The sequence below is a fragment of the Sylvia atricapilla genome, chromosome 5 (genome assembly GCF_009819655.1).
Source record: "Sylvia atricapilla isolate bSylAtr1 chromosome 5, bSylAtr1.pri, whole genome shotgun sequence".
Lineage (NCBI taxonomy): Eukaryota > Metazoa > Chordata > Aves > Passeriformes > Sylviidae > Sylvia > Sylvia atricapilla.
In genome coordinates this window covers 58,795,751-58,815,761 of record NC_089144.1, presented here as the reverse complement: position 1 = coordinate 58,815,761, position 20,011 = coordinate 58,795,751, and the positions used below count along the sequence as shown (strand labels likewise).

Here is a 20,011-nt window from a genome sequence, read left to right as displayed (position 1 = left end):
ACGAGGACATGTGAAAAAGGGAACCAGCTTCCAGAAACACTTGGCATTTTCCACAGACTTTATTGGATTTCACATGGCAATACACAGCAGTTACGTTTGCCCTCTCCAAACCAATTAAACACCCCAATGGTACTGACAGTGTGCACACACGCACATAAACACCTCCTGACTTCATCACCTCTCTCATGTCCCCACCCCTAAGAGAACCAGGGTTCAGATCCGAGGGGATGACCTGGCTGCCAGGAAAGCTTTGGTTGTTTGGAGCAGAATGCTGCTTACACTGCACTTAAATAAACGATCACTGCCCTCACTGATAACACTGCAGAGAAACTGCAGAGTGTTTGTGGCTGTTTCAGCACACACTATTGTGTCCCTAGCTCCCTTTTTTCTCCCCTGTGAATACCCAGTCCTGTCCAGTAGCTGGTGACTAGTGAGAGCCACCCAGAGGAACATTTTTGTTTGGAAGCCTGCACCGCATTTCCTAGCACTTCCACAAGGTTTTATGTTCCACTTCCATGTATAAAGTAACAATATTGCAGAGCATTCACAGAAAGGGAAGCCTGAATCCACATCCCAAGCATCTGCACCCTAGACCTGCCCACATTAAATTTTGCATCTTGGTACATCAATAGTCACCTACACTGCACAACCTTCAAAAGTCCAGGTTATCAGCTTACATCATTCTAAAAATGCTGGAATATGCCTCTGATCTGAGGGGAGTTCCCTGAAAATCCTGGGAAGAACCTGTCTTCCTTTCTTAGCTTTGTTAACAGTGTTTTAGAAACACCCCCAAAGTCAGCACAAACCCCAAATCCCCTGCATGACACCAGGAATTGCCTCACTTCCAGCAAGGAGAGCGACAAAATGAGTGACAAACACTTGGCAAAGCAACACCACCGCAAGGAACAATTCCAGCTCAATTCCAGCTGGACTTCTGTTTGCCTTTACAGAGCAAAGCAGCTTCATGCCATTGTGCTAAAATACATGCAACGTTCAACACCATACAAATGACCACTGGAATAAAAAGTTACTTTTGTTTGTTTGTTTGCTTTTGGCTAGGACACCTCGCAATACTGGAAGTCTGACACAAGATTCCCACTGGCTAGTTAGGAATTTTAAAACCTGATAATCCTCAAGAGCAGAGGAGCTGTGCTTTAAGAAGGTAAAATGATGAGCAACACATTTGATATCTGAATTTTAGAGGAAAAGTCCCACCTTAGGCTTAATAATATGAAGTAATATATTTCCTATACATTTCTCTATATAACTTTGTTTTTTTGCAACTACACCATCTTCACGTTGTCACGGCACAGAAATATCCCTTCCATATGTAGGGAGTACTCTCAACTTTAAGGAAATTTTTTAAGTCATGAAAATGTTACAAACTTTGTTGAATGCACTAACTACTGCTGCTGGGGACAAGAAAGAAGACATTTTAAAATGTGCAGTTTCTGGATGAGTCACTGCTAGAAGAAACGTGCTTTAGAATTGTTTCATCTCAAATGGAAGATCATTAAACTGTGCACTCAGTAAAACGCAACGAAAGCAAACAGTTCCAAAGGTCAGCCTGCCTTTCCCAGTAACCAGCTGGTTTGCAAACTGGCATAATTTTTTTACAACCTTCTTCCTTTCCCTCACACACTTTCAACTTTCCATCACTCTTTATCTCACAAAATTTAAACTTTTGCCTCTATACGTACTTCATATACTTCTTTTTTCTTTCTTTTTTTTTTCTTTTTTATAAAACAGTATAAAAATAGGAGCAACAGTCAAGAGCTACCAGGGAGCTTACACAGGGCACAGATCTCTAAAATCCTACATTGGATAGGGCTGAACTGGTGTTTGTGCCAAAGAAAAGCACTTAGAAAAGAGCAGTAATTTCTGTTTTTCAGCTGAGAGCGCAGAGAGCTGATGCGCAATATCTACAGACGCAACACTTTCACCTAACATCTTCTGTTCTTTTCGAACAGTATAAAGGATTATCTGAGGCCATGAAGAAGCAAAAGGAGCACTATCATACCACATCAATTTCAATGCAACACTCTGAAACATATCACCAGTTTGTACATTAAATAGAGTTAAAACGATTACCATTCACCAGTGTCTGGGTGGTTTTTATGGCAACTTAATAGGCACCTTGTTTTTTCTCCTTTTCTCTTTAAAATTCCCCACCCTCAGTGTTACTTCTAACAAACAGAAGCAAGAGCAATGTAAAGTACATGATCTGCTGCCTGTCACGTGGAACAGGGATGTCCTTGCGCTCAGGAGAATGAGCCTTTGTCAGTGCCTGGTGGTGACTGTCACACATTGGAGTCCTCATCTGTTATACTGGTGCTAGGAGAGCGAGTGGCAAAGTCTTTGAACATTTCATCTTCCTTCAGCATGTGCTGGAAAGGAAAGGAGGGAAGAGTCAATGTTTCTCACAACTGGAGTCACTCACCTGTCCTGTGCTGGGCAGTGAACACTGTCTGCCAGCCACTGCTTTGTTCTGCTGAGGGAGGTTTTCACCAATTCTGCTGCAAAAACAGCTCACTGCTGTCTGCTGGCCCCAGTGGCTCAGGGCTTCCACCCAGAAAATGCAGCCTGACTCCCAGCTGGAAACCCACCAACCGTGGGCAATGGGGGCTGTGTCCCCTCCGTCCCTGGTGCATGGGGAGCCAGCACAGGCCACCAAACCTCCCCACCAGGATGGGCAGGTACCTTCTGAACCACTTGGTTTTCTTGTGCTCTTTGTCCCTGCAGAACACCCAAAGGACCTCACTGACACTGACGTGAATGACTGCCCAGGAGTTCACACCCATCCCACAGAGACCTTAGTGCACAGACCCCATTCACTGACTTACTGTCAAGTTGTTGATGCCTTCAGAAAATGCTCCTATTTGCCTCACTGTCCCTTCTGAATCTTCCATCTATAAAAGCAAGAGAATGAATCATGAACGAATAATAACTTATTTGTATCATAGAGTGGAATCATAGAATGGATTAGGTTGGAAGAGACCTTAAAAATAATCTTGGTCCAATCCCATGCCATGGGCAGGGACACGATCCACTATCCCCAGGTTGCTCAGAGCCCCATCCAGCCTGGCCTTGGACATTTCCAGGGATGGGGCAGCCACAGCTGCTCTGGGCAACCTGTGCCAGGGCCTCACCACCCTCACAGGGAAGAACATTTTTCTAATATCCTAAATCTCTTAAGATCTAAACCCACTATCTGTCAGCGTGAAGCCACTACCCCTTGTCTTGCTACGACAGAGTGACAGTCAAGTGCAGTACACAATTTACTGATTACACCTGAGATGTTCAGACCAAGGGAGAAGCATGGCCTGCCAGGAGAGCAGAGTTACTCAAGAGCAGGCCCTAAAGGTGCTGCATTCAGAGCTTCAACCCCCTTTGGGGCAGAGCCTTTTGTCACTAATGCTGTGTGACAGCAAGAAGTCAGGGCTTTCACAGGCCAAAGCAAAAGGAAGACTTCCCTGGGAAATAGAAGGTTTTCCCACCAAACCTGACAGGTCAAAGACTCAAAATTGTTAGAACTGACTTACCTGCTCCAGCCTGTCCAAATCATCATCATCATATACTCGGATATCCAGGCCAGGCTTAAAGCCCTTCTTCGATCCACTGCCAGACGCCTGTCCCAGCTCCATAGGACACACGTACTCCTCCACATCATCCTGCTTCTTCTTCCTCAGGCTCCCAAAATTGCTGAAGGTAAGTTTCTTTGGCTTAAAAGTGAAGAGAAATTTGCCAAGGAGTTAGAGGATCAGCAAAGAATTAACGGGCCTACTTGTGCCCTTTTGTGTTTCCATGACAAAGGGTCAAAACCCCAGTGCTCTCCTATACAGATCTTCTGAATTTCATGACAGTGGCATAGAAAGGACATTGTGTGCTCTCATTCTACCACTGTTAAGACATCACAATTTAACAGACCCCAAATGAGGTCAAAATTCCACATTAAGCCATGAGTCTGTGAAGAGTAAGGGACAGTCTCCATCTCAAACATCTCTCAGTACAGACAGGAGGACAACATGAATGCTACCTCTTGCCTGTGTATGTCAGAGAGGCTGAGGAGTGGCCTGTTCATGATAGACACAAGTGTCCCAGATATGCCAGGTCCTGCTCTCATGCTTCTTTCTTCAGGGACCAACCCCTTTTCTCAGATCTTACTGAAGCGCCCTCCCAGCACAGATAAAACCCAAGATCCAAATGCCTCCCTGGAACCTCCCATCCCTCTCAGAACAAGTGGACTACCTTGACTTTGGCAGTTGCTGTCAGCAGGACATAGTCTGGGGACTCCATGGCTTCACGTTTCTGCTGCTGGGCCTCCTGCCCCACCAGGAGGTTGAAATGAGTGGCCAAGTGCCGCCTCAGCAGCGTCTTGTTGGGTGGGATGTTCAGCAGCTGGGCCATGGTTTCTACATTGAAACGGGGCTCCAAAACCTGGGAATCCAATCACAGAGAATCCAGCTGAGGCCAGTGCTGTCTGATGAGATCTCAAGGACATCCAGCCCTATCTTGTCACTCCTAAGGCTGCTTTGGGATTTTTGTTTGTATTTTAGAGGAAATATACAACAAAGGAGGAGAAAAGAGAGTTAACTAGTTAAAGGATCCCTAAAATGCTACCTTCCAGGCTTTCCTTCTGGAGTTATAAATAGGAACAAATTGGCAGGTAGGAAGAAATGAACAGATAAATCCACCCTTAACTGAAGTACTGTGTGAAGCTATCACAAAATGTTTACCCAGCATCATCTTCCAATTCTGGAAAAGGCAGCCAGAGGAATCATGGAAAATAAACAGACAAAATATCTGGAGCAGGCATATAACTCCCAATCACCACAAGAAACCTCTGCAGGTATAAGTATCCTATCTGGAGTATGTGATACTAGAGCAATTAAAAACAATCCTTGTTTGATAGTGTAATCCTAAATTTTACAAAAGTAACAAGCTTCCCCCACAAAAGAAAACCATATCCAAGTTAGCAAGGCAGAAAGTGGCTGTTCAACAGCATGGCAGCACTGTAGGACAGGAGATGGAGAATGCCATACCAAAGCAGAATTCTGAGGGGAATACAGAATATTAAACCACACTACTTCCCCTCAAGACCTTCATATGCTTTAAACCATAAGGTAAGAAACTTCTTATTCATCAGAATAAGCAGAAAAGGTGTGTGCAGCAAATGTAATGTCAGAACATTGACCTAGTGATTCCCAGGCATCTTTTTTCCCCACAGAATGGACGAAGGCACCCCAAAGCTCACCATCAGCCCCCCGTGCACGCCGCTGCCCCGCAGGTTGGGCGCATACTCTGCCAGGTCCACGGAGCGCAGCCACTCCATCACGCGGTGGTTGGTCCACTGGGTGACCTCAGAAGGTGTCACGTTATTCTGCCAGCAGGAGAGACAGGCAGGTAAGGAGACATCACACATCAGCTGCACCCCAGCCCCAATCTTTACTGAAATGTACCTCTCCTGCCCTTAAGGAATACAATCCTACTGTGCACTTGAGAAAAAAAACTCTTTTTGGATTACTGCCTCGGGCAGGAGGCAACAGTGTGTCAAAGTCATTTGATTATTGTGCTGGCAAATAGCACTAGGGCTATTTGCCATTTCTACCAGTAGAGCTGAAAATTCAGCTGGTCCCATGAGCTGCTGTGCTGTTTTTGCAGATACACACTGTGAATTAAATCCAGGAGTCTGGGTTGTTTTGTCATCCATTGCCCTATCCAGCATTCAGTGCTTCCAAAACACAGTGATGGCAGTCTCCTGCATGGTAACAGGGCCAAGCTCCTTTTACACAGAAAATTTTGACACAGCCATCAGTTTTCCAGAGAGTTGCACAAGACTTGTGGTAACAGTGCTCTGAGTTCAAGATGGTTTGCATTCCAGACAGCACATCAGAGACTGGGCCAAAACAGCCAGCTGTTGGCTTGGAGGAAAAGTGGGAGACTTGGAAAGCGGGAGATGAGTTTGGGGTCATGGCAGGTAGAGGAAAGAAAGTGATGTCAGAGCTTGAGGTTAAAACAATAACACGAGAAACAGAAAACTAAAAAGGAAGCAGAATGAGGAGACAGGAGGAGAGAGCAGAGCAAGAAGAATCAAACACCAGGGATAAAATCCTAGAGGATTCCTCTTCACAGCTTCCTCGTAAAGCAGTACCTCATCAGACGGCCTCCTGCGCAGGCAGTTGGGCTCAAAGTTGTTTATTCTCAAAACCTGAATGGCTCTTTTGATGCTGAGGTGGTGAAGGACACTGATGACCTTCAAGGACAGCAGGTCATCCTGTCAAAGAGCAAGAGGGAGTTAATAAACACAGACATGCTTATCCATGGGACCAGCACCCTCCTGGAGGGGGCTGCTTTAGCCCCTGGCTTGAAATGGCACATCTGACACATCTGGGGGAAGATTTTGATATGTCAGGCAGGTGATTCATATCAAACCATCTGCCCCAAAATAAAAACTTCCTGTATGGCACTGTACTAGCTCCTGGGGGATGTTTTTCACACAGGGTACAGAGCCTAGCACAAGAAATGTGGTGTAACAAGGAGGGAAAAAGGGTGAGATGACACATCCTCAGTGACAGGATGAGAGCCAACAGGACAGGACAGCACCAACACACTACACTAGACTCACCTGGCATTTAATCCTGCCAGAAGTTTTACTACCTCAAATGTCCAGATAGAAGTTTAACTGAAAATAATAAATTACCCTGAAAATTGGGACATTCTCTAGGGTTAGAATAAAAAAAAAAAAAAAAAAAAAAAAAAAAAAAAAAAAAAAAAAAAAGGAGGGAAGAAGAAAAGTGTCTCAAAGTCCAAGTGCAATTTGGCTAACTTAAATAAATTTATGCACCCTTGTTCCAGGGTTTAGCCTAGCTTAATCTTTCAGTTTTACTCATATGTTATGAACACTGGAATCTATTTTGTCAGATATTTAAGACAAGATTCTTTGCTTACCCAAACATCCCACTGTGTTCAGCTAACTTTGTGATGAATCTGACAGTAGGTCACTATGTCATGGTTTGCTGTTTCATTTATTATAAAATAATAAATATTTGCTATTATTTATTTTGAGTCGGAGTAACTTCCAAAGATCATAACAAGTATTAGTTTACTACTTTGCATATTTTGTTGGCTATTTACAGCAAATCTGTTATCATAATTTGATGGTTAAACTTGCTCTAAAAATATCTCCAGTGATCTACAATTAAAGGGCAGTGACAATGGTAGTAAAGTCTCCCAATACAACATCAAACTCAATGGAGGCTGCTGGCATCACACCTCCCAGGGTTAAGAAGGAGAAGAAACAATCTTATAATAAATAAAATTGCAAACCATGACATAAAACCTATGCAAAACACATGCAAGTGTGGCATTAAAAGGTAACTCATGGTTCATGAGAGAGCAGGGCTGTGATTGATTTCTTCTTTGTTGTACAGAAAGAATTAATATTAGAGATGTTCAATTTGCATTTGTGTCCCCAGCGAAGGAAGGTCTTATCTCATCTTCCCTGAGCCCTTACACAAAGCAAACCTGACTGGCAGTGAAGTAGGGAGGTGATGCCTGTGCTAAGCACTTTGAAATGCAAAAGCTGTTAAGTGTAGCCTGCTTCCAAACAAGCTGGCTCTTAGAACTGCAATTTTCTTCAAAGGAAATTGCTTGGGTTTTCTTCACCTAAGCATCCACGTAAATAAGCGAGCTGATAGAATGCTTGCTCACTGAAGAAAAGGATTCCATCTGCTTCTATTAATTATTAACAACATGAACAGCAGAAGCATGAATGGCAACCACAGCATTTGCACACAAGGTGTACAAGCCCTGCCTGAGCACACTGCTGTGACACACAACCGTTAAGCTCAGCATTGCCCGTTTCTCATGCATTATTCCAAATTCTTACCTACTGTGTTTGCTCTTCCACCTGAATCTACTAGCTCTAAAGATGGAAAGAAGTTAGGAAATGCCTGCAGGTGAGCAGTAGTATCCCATTTCTATAGGTTACAGCTACTGGCATTAACACAGGACACTCACTAGAGTTTAAAGAGGTCATTTGAACACTGAGAAGTCAAGAACATGGAAAAGATGTCCGGAAAGGAAGAAACCATTTACTCACCACACTCATGTAATGGAGCATGCGGCCATCCACCTTCCCCTCATCAAACTGGGTCTTGTACTGGGGCAGGCCAATGTCATCCAGCCACCCTAGGGCAGGACAGACACTCCTGTTAGAGTGGCAGCATGTTACCCAGCACCACTTACTGTTCCCATCCTCAGAGCCCTGAATTAGCCACGATTAGGGACCCCTACCCAAAGCCACTGCTTCAGCGTGCAATAAAAATCTTACTGGTAACCCAGTGGTAATCCAGTTTTCCATGGTTGTTTTCCTCTTCAGATCCCAGTGCCTGCAGAGCAAGCTGGAGCTTCTTCCGATGCAAAGGGTGCTTTATCCCAAGCTCCTGTGAAAGGAAGAAAAGCAGTAAATCTGGAGACAATACTATTTTATTCCTCCCCCTGCTGAATGACAAAGGATTTCTACGAGTCACACTTCCTCAGCATTGCTAGTGACCTGGCCAGGTGCATTTTTTATTTGCTGAATTTCAGCACTGTTTTAGCACACCTTCAGCACTAGGGAAAGGCCCACTTACTGGGGTGTGTTAGTTTCACAGTATGCTGGATTCATTTCAAGGAGTGATGGATTCCAAATTGAATTAAAATGTTGGCAACAATATCCTCATATCAGGTTAAAAAAAATCATGGTATAATAAATATAATAAAAATTCTAGCATTCAAAAAAATACTTGCTGGCATTAATTCCTCACCTCCCAGGTAAAGTTAAAATAATTATTTAGTTAAGAGCACAGGAATGTCCCAAGAATTACTGAAATTAGTTAATGGTTCCAAATGTGTAATATTATTCCCCAGTTTAGTTGCAAATGCAGCCATTCCAGGATCTATTTAATCCCATTTTCACTTTCAGAAGTGCCTGCTGGTTAATGTTACCTCTGATAACACTATTACAAGCCATTACTTCTCTCATACCAGTTGTAGTGTAACTACCCAATTGAGAAAACAGGGTTACTATCTGGTGAGAAGAGTGATTTTTTAAAAGCTGAAAAATCAAACAGCAAAACAGTATGGATTAAAAGTGTAAATTGAATTAATTTCTTCTGTGTTTCTCGTTTTTAAAAATAGACCAGCAGTTCTGCGACAATTAAAGACAGAGACTGATCAACCTGTGTGTGACAAATCCTCATTTCTCTTTGTATAAAATGGACAGAAAATACAATTAGACCAGAACAGCACCTTTTTACACCCTTCTCACATAGGGATAAAATAACTGTAGCACATACGAGTGCTAATGAAGCAGGGTTACAAACCCATATGATAATGAGGCAGTCTCACACGCATATTTTTAGAAGGTGCTACAGTCAATTGATGTGTCCATGCTTAATGAAGTTAAATCACATATTTATAATTGTTAGTTTCATTACAGAGCATTAAATTTCTCCAAAACTTTAGCTAAAAAGAAATTGATTTAGCATCACTGCAGGTATTTTGAAAACTCATCTAGTTGATATTTTTTTACCAGGCGCACTTTACAGACCTGATTTACATGACAGAAACTGTGATTTTTTTTTTTTTTTTAAATTTTCCTTTATTTGAAAGGAGTGTTTCTGGTATTCCTCACCTTTTCCAGATCCTGCTGAGAAGCCTGCAGAAGTGTTTGCCCAGACAATATCCAGTGCCTGCCATTATTGATGTAAGAGCCAAGCCCTTGGTCCTGTAGCCAGTTGCAAACCTGCTCCTTGGTCCACTTCGCGAATGGCATGTCCAGCTCACTGTGGGAGATTTTACCAAAAAGACTGATAAATCCCATGCTTCCAATCTCCTGTTCTCATAAACAATGAGAAAGCCAAGAACCAAGCCTAATTCACATCTTGTGGGAGCTGGGACAATCTCTGAGGGGGAGCCATCAGCAGGATGAAGTGCTGGGCGCTGCTGATCTGTTGCCACTGTCACAACAAATACAGGCTTCTGTAATGCTACTGAAAAGAGCCACCTCTGCTGCATAATGTGGCTACAGCTGTGGAGTGAGACTGGAATGTTTCACTTTCTCTTCTAATCCCTGGAAGTGCAGCAGGAAAGGGACAGGAGTATCTGTCACTGCCACATGAGGGCTCACACGCTGCCTCTCAGGGCCCCATCCTGCAAAGCTGAGAGCTTAGCAGCAGGATCCCACCACCCAGCCCACCTGAGCCTCGGAGAGATCCTCTCTCCGAGGAGGAAGCAGCCTGGATCTGCCTGGTTTTGCTCAGACAGGAGAGGGGATGTTTCATTTTGGCACTGCCCTCCTCCTTTGGGCCCATGCTTGGCCGGAGCTGCCAGGATCCAAGCACCAACACACTGGCCCCACCCGTGTCTTACCTGTGGGACTGCCCCAGGTCCCGAGACCAGCCCAGCCGGGGCCCTGCAGTAGCCCTTGTCCCTCCTCTTTTGAACTCCGTCTCAGACATGTCATCTGGGTTGAAAGTGGTGGACTGACTTCTTTTAAGTCTAAAGGAAGAAAGAACATTCACATTTGGCTAAGGAAAAGGCATGTTTCTGCTGCCACTGCAACCAACGCAGGCAAGATCTCCCCTAGGGCTTGTAGCTCCTCTTCTACCTGTCCCCAATCTACTGTTACCTCTCCCAAATTCCACACAGGCTCCTGCTCTTGGGATATTACACCATGGAACCACACACTGGCAGGGGAGAAAGAGAAGGTGTGCTCCCAGCAACCCCCTGCCCAAGCCCCAGCTCTGGAGAACGGTCATCTCTCATCTTTTACTTGCCTTCCAAACAGCTTCTTGATTCCCCTGGCCTTTTTCCTGGAATCTGGAGAAGGTGGTGTCATCTGCAGACTATCTGCTTCTTTTGGGCGAGGAGGCAAGCCAGCTAGATCCAGGTGGTCTGCAGATCCCTTCTCTGTTTCAGCTGTTAGAAAACAAAACCTCTGTCAAGACCCTCTTGTGTAGGACTGTACAGACATGCTCCTGACCTTGGGAATGACTCCTGCTAAATTACTGACAGCCACCATGCCAAGAAAATGGCTGGTAATGCTCCAAGGCAGTGCTCTGCTTCAGTTAACTGCTTTGCATCCAAGGTGGGAAAATCCACCTCGTGAATCAAGCAGTGAATTAAATCCCAAATTTAGTCTTCCTCAGGGAGTGCTCCTACAGTGCTTTCACAGACAGAGCCAAGGCACATGGGTGCCCAGAAACAATTCAGTGCAGTGGCAGGGAACTAAACCAGGACTCCCCAAAGCACAGAAAGCCAAGTAACTTCCCTGCAGATATCTTTCCCAATAATCTGTATTTCATTCCCTGGCTGGGAAATTCCAGCAACAAAACTGTCCGAGAAGGAGGGCCCTCTTTCCCTCACTTATGCAAACTGTAGAATATTTCATTACTCAGAGGAACACCACGGAGTTTAAGCTCTGTCTGAACTGTATCTTCTGAGTGAACAAAACCACCCACTCTAAAAGCATTAAATCCTTTATCTGTAGCTGTTTTCCATGACAACAAACCTGAGGGCCCTTGTCCCCAAAGGGGAAGTTGCCATGAAAACTAAACTATTAAAGGAAAAACAATTTTAAGATCATTTAAAAAGAAAACTAAAAGAATTGCAGTATCTACTAGACTACATAAGCAGAGATGTGCCAGCAAGTGCCAGATAGCTGAATTAAAATATGATGTGGAGTTTATGCCAGTTGCTTGCTGGAGAAGAGTGAGAGCACGAGCTTATTCAGCTGAAGCAGCTGTGGAAAGGCAGTCAGGCCTGGAATCACTTGCAGCATCTCTTAATACAGCTCTATAATTAAATGACCATCACTTGTGTTTGAAACAGACTTTCAAACTTCCAGGAGAAAAGTAATGCATCATTGCTGGGACATGTGGTCTCAAGCCACAGAGTTAATGCTGAGATGGCCACAAAAGGGCCATGACCAGTAACAAACTCTAGGCTCTGCCAGTGTATCCTTCTGCTGGGCAAATATTAGATGGTTCAGCCAGAATACCTATGAACATGTCCCTTTTTCCACCTTGTCAAACCTTGCAGTGAAGCAACAAGGTCACACAAAAGACCATTTCCAGGCACTTTGGTTTGGCCACTGTTGAACACAGGGGTCCTGCCAGTGAGAGGACAGCAATAACACTGAACCAGGCTGTGGCATTCGTGGCTTTTGCTTTACTTGTAGAAGATAAAGTGAAAAAAACCAAAAACATGTAAATGGCACTCTAGAGAGAGAACACCAGGACAAGGTCGGATGCATTAGTAGCAGAGATTTGCGGGAATTGTGCTGTTTGCCCCTCATACCTGGCTCCTTTTCATGGAGTGACACAACCCCGTAGAACAGATAACATTAAAGGGGCCATGTGAGAAAAAAAGAGGGCCCAGAGCCCTTGGTCTCTTTGCCACCCCGTGTGGCTGTACCACCACGCCACTGAGACAGCTCTGCTTCCTAAGGCAGGTCTCACCTGCCCTTGCCAGCACCACCCACGGAGTGCTCACATCATAAGACTGGTTTTTATTCACTATGTGAATGACTCCTTCCCCATCTGCCCAATTATTTCCCATTTGTTTTATTCTATCTTAAATACAACTACACCTAGAAGACAAATTACACATGCTTTCCCTCAGAACTCCCTTAAATGAGCGCCTGGGAAATACAGCTCATTCCTTACTTTACCACCCTTTAAACTCTTCCAGTGGATCCAGGACAGGTGGCAGCACAAAGCTAACTAAGCATCACCAATTCTCACTTGCTTGCCTCGGTCTGTGGTAACTTTGCGCTCAAAGTTACAGCAAAAGTCTCTGCAAATTGACCCGCAATCTCTCATTAGTAGCAGCTACTGAGGAACAGCACAGCTGACTTTTAGCAGAGGGCAAATGTTACATGGAAACTCCTTTTAGCGATGGGCAGAAGTTCTGATGCAGAGCTCTGGTGCCTGGCTGTGGTTTGGGAAGTGTGGCCACAGCCAGCTGTTAGCAGCAGTCAGGGCTGGCACGGGCAGACATGCAGCATTACTGTACCTAAAGTAGGTGCACTGGCACTTCGACTGCGATCTTCAGATATCCACACAAGGCACAAACCCACACGAAGCACAACAGGAGAGAACACGCAGAGGCACAAGGTCAAACACAATTCAAAACTCACGGTGACAAGGTGACAAAGTACGGGACAAAAGGAGGGAGGGACATGAGACACAAGTGCCACACGAATGCTGAATTCACACGGGATTAGGATCACCAATTCACTGGGAAATTCCCTTTCACAACAAAGGAGAGCTCCCTGGTGGGGAGGGAAAAACGGCAGCGGCACCGCAGTCACTCTGGTGCAAGGAGGTCACCTGCTCCAGGACCCACTGCTTCTGTGAGGTGGCAAGTATCTGGTCAGCAGCTTTACAGAAAGAAGCACTGAAATCTGGATAACATAAATAATTCAAAGTCACAGCACCCTGATTTAGATGGCCCATCTTCCACTCCTCTATGACAGCTGCAAGTACTGCACTTTGTTAGACAAATTAATTTCAGGACAAAACAGGATTACACAAAAGCAAACATGAAATAAACTAAAGCAAAGAGTCTAACCCTCAGAACAGACTGTACATCTATTCCAAGTAAGCTAGCAACTTCCCAGGCTGTATGTCACAGGCAAGAATGGACAACATATCATCAATGTGTAGGTATGCAACTTGTTTTGACCAAAAATCTAAAATTCTCTTGGAGCACATAACAAAGCAGAAGCTATCCCCCTTCAGGCTTCTGAAATAGAGAGCTAAATTCCTAAATCTTGTGCAAGAGAAAAACAAAAACCTCAGATGTCTGGCACTAGCTAAGATGCAGGGAATCACTGGATGCTTGAACTGGATCAGTGGAAAGACTGCTGGAGCAGAGCAATAAATGTAAGTAGAACTCCAATTAATGACAACAGCGACTTCTGCATTAAGCAGAACATTTTATTTCTTTGTCATATGCAAATGTCACCAAATGACAACACCAAAATACCCCAACACTACAGGTAAAAAATCAACATCAGCTTGAATGACTTGCCAGTCCTGTTCCTGTTGTCACCACCTCTTTTGCAAGAGAGACTGAGTGCTGCTGTCCTATTTCTGTATATCTGAAAATCTTATGAAAGATAAACCGAGGATGGAGCCAGGGGAAAAAAAGCCCACAAATCCCATGTGTGAACTACTGCCAGACAGCTCTTCATACAGCAGCAAGCCCCTACGAGGTCCCAGGGGAGATACACCGCAGAGTCTGAACCACATCAAATACTTCCTTACATCAGTGATTGTTTTTTCTTGCTGTTTGATATTTTCCAAACATTCCACTGTCGGAAGTGCCACCAAGTCAGGGTGAGACTAAGGCTGGCTTTCCTGCTCCTTAAGGCAGTTACAGCTGTTGTTAAGATGCTTCAGAATGCACAGAATGTAAATGCAGAGGCACGGTACCTACCCAGATTGGGGGCACTTGCAGTCCTCTTGTTATTTTTTATCTTGAAAAAGCCTCGGCCAAAGGAAGATCTGGCTTTGCGGGTGCCAAAACTGTCCTCGTCGCCTATGCCACCGTGAGAAGGAGACTTGGGAGGGAGGGTTGCAAAATTATTGCCTTCCACAGGAGGTTTAGCCTGCTTGAATCAGGGAAATAAAGAGTCAACATAAGGGAATTGTAGAAGGCCTTTTGAGAGCCTGCAATGTGACCACTGGCAGATAATCTGGGAAGTCCTTCTCATCTGTCACTACAAGAATACAGAAGGTAAAAAACATAAAGAAAAACATAAACAAGATCTTCATTTGAATATGTTGTCCTGGTTTAGTTTGGGATGGAGCTAACTTTTTCTTAGCTCAACAGTACGTACTGCTTCATTCCTGTGTTTTAGATTTAGTAGGGAATATTGTGGATAACACTGGGATGTTTGGATTGTTGCTGAGCAGTGCTTGCCCCGAGTCAAGGACTTTCCATTTTCCCATGCTCTGCCAGCAAGGAAACAGACAAGAAGCTGGGATGGAGCATGTCCAGGACAGCTGAGCTGAGCTACCAAAGGAATATTCCACACCACAGAATTCCATGCCCAGTATATATACTGGGGGAGTTACCAGGAAGGGGAGCTAAACATAGCTTGGAGATGGGCTGGGCATTGGTCAGTGGGGGAGGAGCAATAGTATTGTGGTGCATCACTTGTCTTTTTTGGGTTCTCTCTCTTTCTCTCTCTTCCTCTTATTATTAGGGTTTTTCTAATCATTATATTATTATGATGATTTTACTTGGTGTCAATTATTAAACTGTTTGTATCTTAACCCCAAAGTTTTATCCTTTTTTTTTTGTTGATTCTCTTCTCCATCCCACTTGGGCAGGGAGGGGGACCAGCTGTAGGGTCCTTTGTTGTCAGCCAGGATTAAACCCTAACACATGTTCAAGATCCAGGATTACTATCACTACCTGCTAAGAGTAAATTGTGTTCTTTAAGATGTTCCTCAATTTCTGTAAGGCTGACTTAAAGGCATGGAAAAGGTAAAAAGAGAGTCTTGCAAGGCTTTGAGCTTCTCCAGCTTTTCAGGGTCTCTGTCTCTCCCACTGGCAGCTGCAGGGGCAGTAAGCGGGAAGCAGAGAGACAAAACCCCACACACTGCACACTGGTTCTCTGCCAAGTGTCAGAGAGCTCTTTCTGTCTGTCACTGCTCTGCAATTTCTTAATTAATGGATTAATTGACTGTGTCCACTGCCAAAGCAAAGAGGAAATTACATATCAAGCAAGGAGTATAAATGCCAAGAGAGATATCAGACACTCCAGTTAGCCAATTTAAAGAAGTACTTTAACCTTGCCAGCTGTTTCACTGTCTCTTTGAAAGAAGGAAGCAAAACCATTCACAGTCCAAATAAATCCTTAGGCTTTTGCTGAATCAATACACCATTCATGATACAAGTGGTATCTGAGGTCTATCACCTCTGCTCAGGTGTTCCTAGAGGTAAGAACTGCAAGATGTGGCCTTAAGGTACCACAAGGTGACTGTTCTGCAATGACAGGCTTTTCAGAAACACACTTCCTACTCACAGAAGACAACTGAGAAACCCAAAGGTTTTCAAAGATACACTAATCAAAGACAATTACAGAGTCAGTAAAATGCTTAATGGTTAGCTTTGCTAATTATCTACTGGGGGAAAAACATTAGCTTACCTGGTAACCTCATTCTCAGTCAGACTGGAAGATAATCCATGTGTGAAGAGGAAGGATATGCTGAGCACTGAGCAGTGCCACTGATGGTGACACCCACCAGAGACTCCTCACTGCAGGACTTCCATTCCCCCTCTGGAACTGCATGTGGCAATTCCACACCTCCCAGCCTCCCAACACCTCCTCACTATCTGTGTTTCTCCAAGGACACACATCACCACACACACACATTACCTCTGCTGGCTTCTGTGCAGAGTCTCTGTCCTGTTTGGGAAAGATTAAGACATTTTAAAAGGTCATGGTTTATAGCCAGCATTCAATTCATCATGATTACCTGAGTTAAGTTGTGACTGAAATACCCTTCCCTGACTGCTCCTTTTCCCCAAAACAAATCTCTTCAGAGCTGTACTTCACACAGATTAAGCTTTGCTTGCTTTAGGTCAGTGAGCTGACATGGAAATAGGGTTGCTTTGGTTCAGTTTGTGAAGGATTAGCTGTGCATATGATTAGTGACAAGCAGCATGTTAAGGCACTCATGGGCAGAGCTGCCTGAGGAGACTCAGAGCAGGAACCAGACAGCGTACAAGCCAAGTAGACCTCCACAGCCTCTACTCCTTGTCTGTCCAAACAAACAAAAAACTGAAGACTCCCCAGTCCATGAACTCCAGGTCTTATCAGATTCTGGTAACATTTTCAGTCCTATCAGCCTCCCTCCTACACTGCAAGGCACAGGAGACACCAGGGAATTCAGGAGCTTCCAGGAGTTCAGGCTGTCACAAAAGAGCACATGAACTGCACTGATTTGATGGTATTGCTAGAGATTAGCTGCTTTTGGTCACTTCCATAGAAACCTAAATGAAAGCTATCCCCAGACATCCAAAAGCTCAGTATTTTGTTTCTGACTACTAAAACATATGGTCAGCCCAGACTATATTTTATAGTGCATTAATTGCATGGCCTTCCAAAATTATTCACCTTAAACACAAGTAGGAAGTGGTGGTGGGAGATACTGTTTTCTTGTCTTAAATCAGAAAATCATATCATGTAAAAAAGTCCCACTTCATTATCTGAGCAAAAAAACAGCAAGAGAGTCTCAGGTAAAAGCCTCATACAAAGAGGGGAAAAAAAAGTACCTGTGTTTTCAAAGACAGATTTCTTTTTTACCAGAAAGTGGAAGATGTCACATGTGTGTGACCACTGCCAACACATGCCACAAGGAGCCCTGCTTTGACTCAGAATTTCTCAGAAGGCAACACAACACCCACAGGGTCACAACAGGGATGTCATACCTATGTGTGACAAGGAGATGGAAGTAAGAGACCAAACCTACCACTTCAGATGCCTCTTTCCTCAAACTGCTCAGACTGCTGGATTTCTGCAGCGTGGAAGTTCTGAAACAACAACGTAAAAACCAAGCTCAATTATTAGAATTAAACTTGCTACGATAAAGACACTCAAAGGAATCAGCTTTAAAGACAGCATTATAATACATGATGAGATATACTAAACCAAATGATATTTTGAATTAAGATGCAGTAATCAGTGCAGTAAATGCAGTAATCAGAGCCCATGCAATTCAATGAGATACTGTAAGAACTTCCACACTGGAATAATTGCTGCTTTAGGGAATATGGATATATGGCAGAAACTAGAATTATTTTCTCATTGTAGCGAGCTGATCACCTCCCCCCACTATCAAAAGAAAAAAGCAAATCATGTGTGCATGCACTGTGGAAAACTATAAATTTCAAAGTATATTGACAGTCTACCACCATATTAGAGATGCTTCACAATGTAACAGAAAGTACCATGTGCCCAGATAAAGCATTGGAAAATAATGATCAGGAAAGCATGGGACATGAGCAGAAACCTACCATCACCAAATACCATCTTGGCTAGAATTAACTGACCTATTTACAAGTGTATTTAAAATATGGGGGGGTGTTTTGTGGGGGTTTAAGTTGACCATCACATTTGAATATGTCCCCCAAACAGTTTTGACTATGGCACTTACACTGGACTATCACACAGATGAGTTTCAGGGGAGGAACCTGTTGATCTTCCTTCACTGTAAAAACAAAAAAGATATAAAAAAAGGCTGAGACAGTAATCCTGTTATCTCAGCCTGCTTTAATTCTGTTTTCACTTCAGCTCTTATGGTACTACCACATAGCAAATCTTCCCTGCTATGGTGGCAAGTCTTGTAAAAGATAAAGGACAAAGGTGAGCTCAAGAGCCCCAGGAAAGACAACTCTCACTGTAAGATGATGACAATACTGAACTATTCAGCTCCAGTTAATGCAGAGGTTCCATCAGGGTCTGCAGCAGCACAAGGAGTGGCAGTCACCATCTCCCAGTCACAGCAGCACTTGGCTGCAGTTTAGTGCTTGCTTTGTTTTTTTTCCAAGAGGAGACACAGTAAAATTCCTGCTGGTGATGGCTCGAGCTGCACGAGGAACATGCACAGCACAAACTGAGCAAAGCTGGGCTTCTGGACAGGATCCTTTCCTTGACTGGAACTGGAAAAATCACACATCAAATTGAGCTTGCACTGATATTTCACATTGAGATTGATGACTGTTTCAAGTCAACATCTCTTTGCCTCTGGATTCTTAGTGTTTGATATTCTTTAAGATAAAGCAAGGAATTTGGACCCAGAAGTAAAAAAACAAACCAAGCACAGCCTTTGTTGAGCTGTGAGTCTGGGGTGCTTTTCTGGACTCCCTGCAGTGCCAGTGCAGGTCTGCAGGGATTTGGTTTCCTCTCAGGACAATAAGGGTGCAGGATTAGAAATGCTGGTGAGAGGTGACAGCCACTCCTAACCCAGCATCTGTCACTGGTTCCAAGCATGGGGACCCCTGGGTGCCACAGCTCAGCCACAGCCCCAGGCTGCAGTCACACATCCCTTGGGCTTCCTCCCCTCCTCAGGTTAGAGCTGGAAGCCCTTTTGCTCTGGCAGTGCCTTACAACCATCTTTAGCAGCAGTGAAAACTGTCTGAGCACAAATCACTAGGGTTGACAGAGCCAATGCCATGCCAGCCAGACCTCCATGATGCAAACCTAGACAAAAATAATGATTCTGTGGCCTTGATTACATTAGATCAGCTTCCCTCTCCTTCTGTTCATTCCTTGTGAAGCAGCTGGTACAGACCATGAGTGCTGCTACAACAGCAACCCAACCAGTCTTTGCTTACTCAGGATTTAATCAATGCACTTCAGGAACATTAGCTTGGTTTGCTGCAGCTAGGCAAGGGAATCTTAGCCTTGTTTACCTGGCTAATGGCTTGATAATTCAGTGACTGACAGATTATTGCTCCTCTTAAACATCATAGAATATTGGATTTACAACTGAAAAAATACATGGAAACCATAATACCTCATTTCACTTGCAGGATCTGGCTTAGGGTGTGTTTTTAGTCTCTCTGCAACAGTTTCTGAGTTCTTGGACATCGATGAAAAGGAAGGGACTGAAATCTGTAAAATGCTGGTGTGTATCTGTAAGGAATTCTGAAAAGAAGGAAGAATATGTGCTGCAATCTTATGAGCTGAAATTAAGCAATCATAAATGAAAAAAGAGTAACAGATAAACCATGGAAAGATCTGAAGTAAGGCTTCAGAAGTGATTTTTTCCTTATTGAAATAGAATGATTTACTCCTTGAAAGATAGCGCTGCAGATAAAACATGAATCATTGCACAGCTAAGCTACAGCATACACAAAAATCTCCCAAGGCTGCCTGCTAAATCTGTCTCTACCACAGACACCATGAAGGCTATCTACATTTCAGGTTTAATCCTGTCCTCTGACA

The 20,011-nt window shown here is 44.0% G+C and overlaps 1 protein-coding gene across 5 annotated transcripts in view; it reads right to left on the bottom strand.

Annotated features, from left to right (window-relative positions):
- Positions 1 to 40: 40 nt before the first annotated feature.
- Positions 41 to 20,011, bottom strand: part of PPFIBP1 (PPFIA binding protein 1) — a 101,739-nt gene continuing 81,768 nt past the window's right edge. For 2 of the 5 annotated variants that reach the window (XM_066319648.1, XM_066319649.1), the window contains 17 exons: positions 19,581 to 19,699; positions 18,219 to 18,272; positions 17,535 to 17,595; positions 16,439 to 16,468; positions 14,488 to 14,662; positions 13,060 to 13,092; positions 10,821 to 10,962; positions 10,414 to 10,542; positions 9,677 to 9,827; positions 8,333 to 8,444; positions 8,102 to 8,190; positions 6,152 to 6,274; positions 5,255 to 5,380; positions 4,249 to 4,437; positions 3,543 to 3,722; positions 2,844 to 2,909; positions 41 to 2,387 (listed from right to left, as the gene is read on the bottom strand). In XM_066319648.1, the coding sequence (XP_066175745.1) occupies positions 2,301 to 2,387; positions 2,844 to 2,909; positions 3,543 to 3,722; positions 4,249 to 4,437; positions 5,255 to 5,380; positions 6,152 to 6,274; positions 8,102 to 8,190; positions 8,333 to 8,444; positions 9,677 to 9,827; positions 10,414 to 10,542; positions 10,821 to 10,962; positions 13,060 to 13,092; positions 14,488 to 14,662; positions 16,439 to 16,468; positions 17,535 to 17,595; positions 18,219 to 18,272; positions 19,581 to 19,699 (1,866 nt within the window). In that variant the 3' untranslated portion in view covers positions 41 to 2,300. Of the gene's footprint in view, positions 2,388 to 2,843; positions 2,910 to 3,542; positions 3,723 to 4,248; positions 4,438 to 5,254; positions 5,381 to 6,151; positions 6,275 to 8,101; positions 8,191 to 8,332; positions 8,445 to 9,676; positions 9,828 to 10,413; positions 10,543 to 10,820; positions 10,963 to 13,059; positions 13,093 to 14,487; positions 14,663 to 16,438; positions 16,469 to 17,534; positions 17,596 to 18,218; positions 18,273 to 19,580; positions 19,712 to 20,011 lie in introns of all 5 variants that reach the window. The other 3 variants (XM_066319647.1, XM_066319650.1, XM_066319651.1) reach the window with 3 other exon arrangements.